Raw genomic sequence first — 5349 nt, 5'->3', positions numbered from 1 at the left:
AGGTTAAGACTCCGGCCAAGTGCGACCTGCGCTGCTCGGCAGGATGGTGCTAGGGGTGAGGAGGAGAGGCTGGGCCTGCCGGGGGTACAGCCTGGGCACGGAAGGCATTTGCTTGGGAGCCACTGACCAGCCCTGCTCGCGGGTGAGCACGGGGTCCCTGGGAGATGACACGGGTTCTTTTTCCTTGGGGATAATTTTAGGTCTTCACTTCGCCTCCAGTCTCTCCAACTCCCAGCCCCTGGCTCGGCCTCCCAGAGGGATTGCTGAGACCAGTGACTCGACAGGGTACTGTTGAAATATAGAGCTCTTCAAAAGAGACTTGCTAAGGCATGGCCCTGGAGGCTTTTTCCATCATATTTTCCCCCTTTTCTCCCATTGTTTCTGGAGAGGAAGCAAGATGGCTCGAGGATCAGGTTCTGGTAGGATTTAATAAGGGTATCAGATCTTCCTGCCCTTCAACTTTAACCTAGGGGCGTGTTTTTCAGCTTCATCTCCCCACACCCAGTTTGAGAGGAACTGGCTTAGAGACAGAGCTTGGCTGAGAACCAGTCTTCGGTCTCGGGGAGGGGAGGTGGGGGAGGAGGCCCTGGGCTTCTTAGGTTCGGGGAACCTCTGATGTCATTGTAGGAGAGACTCCAGCAGGCATTCAAGTGCCAGGCCTGCGGTGCCACACACTCCGAGATGCCATGTGTGAAGTCCTCACCTCAGTGTCTTCTAATTTTTAAAAGTTCATGAATAAAATCTTCAGGGAAGTAGAGAAAACTTTGCCACGGTGATGGAAGATTTGTGGAGAGCTGGGAGTGATGGTGGATAAGACTCAACTTGGAAGCCATTGGTTCTTTTTATGTCTTCCCTGGGTCTCAGTCGGGGCAGGTGGGATCTAGTTCCCTGATCAGGGATCGAACCTGGGCTCCCTTCCATTGGGAGTGTGGAGTCTTAGCCACTGGACCACCGAGGAAGTCGGCTTCATTCTTTACTTTTGGCTGTGCTGAGTCTTCATTGCTGCTGGGCTTTCTCTAGTTGTGGTGAGCATGAGCTACTGTTCCTTGCCGTGCACAGGCTCCTCATTATGGTGGCTTGGTGCAGTACTTGGGCTCAGTCGTTGTACCGCAGGGGCTCATTAGCTGTCTCTCATGGACTCCAGAGCATGGGCTCAAAAGTTGCAGCCCAGGGGCTTAGTTGCCTGCATGCGGAAATCTGCCCGGACCAGGGATCGAACTTGCATACCTTGCATTGGTAGGCAGACTCTTATCCACTGTGTGTGTTAGTCCCTCAGTCGTGTCCAACTCTTTGTGACCCGATGGACTGTAGCCTGCCAGGCTCCTCTGTCCATGGGATTTTCCAGGCAACAATACTGGAGTGGGTTGCCATTTCCTTCTCCAGGGGATCTTCCCGACCCAGAGATCGAACTCGGGACTCCCGCATTGCAGGCAGATTCTTTACCATCTGAGCTACCAGGGTATCGACTGTACCACCAGAGAAATCCCCATTCATTCATTTTCAGCAGTTGTTATAAGAGAAGCGTTTTAAGAGAAGGGGTCCATCTAGAAGTTTTCTCCGTGGAAAGTGTGGGGAAGGGGCAACATGGAGTGGGGAAAACAGAGAAATGGAAACTCCTAGCATCCTGGGCTCAGTTCAGAGGTCAAATCCAAACTCAAATGAGCAGGCAATCATAAAGACTCCTGGAAAATGGAAGATTTTTTTTTTTCTTCCAGTAGCTGAAAAGGGAAAAAAGAAAGAGAAAGAAAAGTAAGACTAGAATGACAGGGGAGGTAAGTGAATAGAAGGGTAGAGGCCAGATCTCATGGAAGGAGGTCTTGGGAGAAGACGGAAGAAGCCGGTGTCCTCTATGACTTACAGAGTCTCAGGGGAGGATGCCTGCGTGGAGGAGGGGCTGCTGTGGGTCCTTTCCTTTGCCTCCAGGGGGTTACCTTTCCCTCCTAAGCGGTAAGGGGGCGGGGGCTCTTCCTTCCCCGAGCAATGCTCCCGGACCTTCCCGGGAAATTGGTACAGAGTTCCAGAAAGCCAGTGCCGCCAGAGAGCGGGGAGCTGTCACGGCAGGAGAGGGGCACGTCGTAGCAGAAAACACACGGCGTGACTTTACTCTTACGAATCTTACTGGGGGTTTGACTAATAGGAAAGGCGGGCGTCCATCTGGCTTCAGTCCCCACGGCTCGATTCCCGCTCCGGAGGCCCAGCGTGGAGCCTATTGGCCGCGGCCCCTTTAAGAGCCGCCACTCCCCCACCCCCATCCCCTCCCCAGCGGTGGCACCCAAGGGGTGGGGGTGGCGGGGAGACTGTGCGTTCTCGGCCGGTCAAACTGGGGAAGATGGCCCAGGCCAGGGAAATCGCTCCCACGCCCCGATGCCCCCGCCGCTGAGCAGGGTGAGCTGGGAGACCCTTTCCCTCATTCCTTCCCGCCCCACGCGCGACGCGGGGATGGCTCCGTGGCCTCCTGGGAACAGCTCTCTGACCCCGTGGCCAGATATCCCCACCCTGGCACCCAATACTGCCAACGCGAGTGGGCTGCCAGGGGTGCCCTGGGCGGTGGCGCTGGCGGGGGCGCTGTTGGCGCTAGCGGTGCTGGCCACCGTGGGAGGCAACCTGCTGGTAATCGTGGCCATCGCCCGGACGCCGAGACTCCAGACCATGACCAACGTGTTCGTGACTTCGCTGGCCACAGCCGACCTGGTGGTGGGGCTCCTGGTCGTGCCCCCGGGGGCCACGTTGGCGCTGACCGGCCACTGGCCCCTGGGCGTCACCGGTTGCGAGCTGTGGACCTCAGTGGACGTGCTGTGTGTGACCGCCAGCATCGAAACCCTGTGCGCCCTGGCGGTGGACCGCTACCTGGCCGTGACCAACCCGCTGCGCTACGGCGCGCTGGTCACCAAACGCCGCGCCCTAGCAGCCGTGGTCCTGGTGTGGGTGGTGTCCGCCGCGGTGTCGTTTGCGCCCATCATGAGCAAATGGTGGCGCATCGGGGCCGATGCCGAGGCGCAGCGTTGCCACTCCAACCCGCGCTGCTGCACCTTCGCCTCCAACATGCCCTACGCGCTGCTCTCCTCCTCGGTCTCGTTCTATCTTCCGCTCCTGGTGATGCTCTTCGTCTACGCACGAGTTTTCGTGGTGGCCACGCGCCAGCTGCGCTTGCTGCGCCGGGAGCTGGGTCGCTTCCCGCCAGAGGAGTCTCCGCCGGCTCCTTCTCGCTCCGGATCCCCTGGCCTGGCGGGGCCGTGCGCCTCGCCCGCGGGGGTGCCCTCCTACGGCCGGCGGCCGGCGCGCCTTCTGCCTCTGCGGGAACACCGCGCCCTGCGCACCTTGGGGCTCATCATGGGAACCTTCACTCTCTGCTGGTTGCCTTTCTTTGTGGTCAACGTGGTGCGCGCCCTCGGGGGCCCCTCTCTGGTGTCCGGCCCCACTTTCCTCGCCCTTAACTGGCTGGGCTATGCCAACTCTGCCTTCAACCCGCTCATCTACTGCCGCAGCCCGGACTTTCGGAGCGCCTTCCGCCGCCTGCTGTGTCGCTGCCGGCCGGAGGAGCACCTCGCCGCTGCCTCCCCGCCCCGAGCCCCCTCCGGCGCCCCCACGGCCCTGACCAGCCCCGCTGGCCCCATGCAGCCCCCAGAGCTCGACGGGTAGGTAATCGAGGCGAAGGGATCAGGAAGCTTTCTGTATCTCCGCTGGTCAATTTTTTTTGAGTTCGGGGTTCGGGAGGAGAAGATGGGGCTGAGGAGGGTCTTTGCAATCAAGAGAAGGGGGGCACAGAGTAGGGAATCAAAGTGGAACCCAGAGCCCTTTCCTTTCCCGTTTCCTACCCACCCTGCCAGGGCTGGGCGAGGGGGGCGGTGGAAGCAAAGGAGGCGGCCGGGTGGTTCTCCAGCCCAGGAACAACAGTGCGCCCGAAGGTGCCGCGGTGCGGAGGGCCCCCGGCTCGACCGGTCAGCTCTAGTTTTGGTTTGCTAGCTTAGTTCTTTCTCTGTCCAAATTTCTTACCATCTCGCGGGCTGGCTTTGACTTGCCGAGAAGACTAGAGGGCAACCCCCCATCCCCCACCCCACCCCACCCCACCCCCGCGCCCGTCCCCAAGCCTTCGGGCTTAGTTCTGGTTTCTTTGAAAAGTCTGATAGCCCTGAAGGTGAGGATTCGCTTCCGGAATGAAGGCTAGGCGGGCTGAGGAAGCTGTGAGTGCAAATTCTTCCCCAGTAGAAGCGGGTCGGGTTGGAGTTGGGGGTGGGCTTTATGGCTCGGTGGATCCCAGAGGGGCTTCCCAAGGTCCCTGACCAACGGCCCCCCCCCACCCCCAACCCTCGTTCCCACCCTTTGCCCCCTCACCCCAAGGTACTGTTATCTCCGTTTTTTCAGGGCTTCCTGCGGACTTTCTTAGGCCTTGAAGAAACAACTCCATTGATCCGGAACCTTTGGAAAGCCTCTGGCCGGCCTCGGTTCAGAATGAGCCCCGTGGAGTTTCCCAGCTGGAAAACTCTGCCCTCCCCAGCCTGACGACTGGGTCCTGGGAGGAGGCGCGGGGGCTGACTGGGGAGGGGAAATCCTTACCAAGTGGGTTTTCGCTCTCTTTCTGAGAGAAGTTTTCTACACCCCAGCCCTGAACTTCACCGCTGCCTCAGCAGCTCCCGCGTCTGGTTTCCCATGCCCAGGTGCCCGGGCAGGAGCTGGGCTGCGTTTAGCCCCGGGACCCGCACCTGTCCCACTCGGGTGCTGTGTGCGCAGGGGCAAGGCGGGCACCTTCATTCTGTTCCTTCTGCCGCCCAGACCCTGAGGAACCCACCGGGGTGCTGGAGGCCCAGGCTGAGAAGAGGAAGGTGGGGAAGGTCACGGTTTGGGCTTCTGTCCCTGGCTTCCTCACTGTAGACACACCTACCTCACAGCATTTTCAGGACTTTACTTTAGCCTTTGGGGTGGGGGTGGGGGGGCGCTCCTGGTTTCCTGGGAAGGTGAACCATTAGAATGGGTCCCTTTTCCTTTTGAAATCAAATTAATAAATGTTACTGAATGCAGTTTATCCATCGCCCTCTTTCTCTCCCTTTGTTTTCTCTGTGTAATCCACTTAATCCTTTCATAGAGCTGCCTCTGTGACAGAGGCAATAAATTAGGCCTAATCCTTGTCCCTTTCTTCTTGATCCTCTTGAAACAAAGAATGAAAAGTCTTTTGGGGTGAAGGAGGCAGAGTTTGAGCCTTTGACACTCCGATCTCCCGACCCTGGAGGCCGTTCTGCCCTCGGGATTCACTGAAGTGCCCGCAGGAGGGTGGGGTTTGCTGGGCCAGGGATCAGGGCACATGGAGCTCTTGCACTACAAGCCAGAGGTGGATTCATAACATCCCGCTGCCAC

The 5349-nt window shown here is 58.9% G+C and overlaps 1 protein-coding gene across 2 annotated transcripts; it reads left to right on the top strand.

Moving 5' to 3' along the window:
- Positions 1–2155: 2155 nt before the first annotated feature.
- On the top strand, positions 2156–5020 carry ADRB3 (adrenoceptor beta 3). 2 transcript variants are annotated; one of them, XM_005226092.5, is made up of 3 exons: positions 2156–3635; positions 4120–4181; positions 4363–5015. In XM_005226092.5, exons 1-2 carry the CDS (start codon positions 2365–2367, stop codon positions 4163–4165), a joined length of 1317 nt encoding a protein of 438 aa, XP_005226149.1. In that variant the 5' UTR covers positions 2156–2364; the 3' UTR covers positions 4166–4181; positions 4363–5015. The 2 variants fall into 2 exon arrangements, with proteins under 2 accessions (XP_005226149.1, NP_776657.1); NM_174232.2 differs by lacking the exon at positions 4120–4181 and having other exon boundaries at positions 2334–3635; positions 4363–5020.
- Positions 5021–5349: the final 329 nt, after the last annotated feature.

The sequence above is a fragment of the Bos taurus genome, chromosome 27, assembly GCF_002263795.3.
Source record: "Bos taurus isolate L1 Dominette 01449 registration number 42190680 breed Hereford chromosome 27, ARS-UCD2.0, whole genome shotgun sequence".
Taxonomy (NCBI): domain Eukaryota; kingdom Metazoa; phylum Chordata; class Mammalia; order Artiodactyla; family Bovidae; genus Bos; species Bos taurus.
The sequence above is the reverse complement of the archived record's forward strand: the minus strand, read 5'-3'. Positions and strand labels throughout refer to the sequence as shown.

Bases quoted from the DNA above. Each gene is read 5' to 3' on its own strand.
- ADRB3 (XM_005226092.5), top strand. From the start codon at position 2,365: ATGCCCCCGCCGCTGAGCAGGGTGAGCTGGGAGACCCTTTCCCTCATT. The intron at 3,636-4,119 runs GTAGGTAATCGA...TTCTTTGAAAAG, and splicing joins CAGCCCCCAGAGCTCGACGG to TCTGATAGCCCTGAAGGTGA.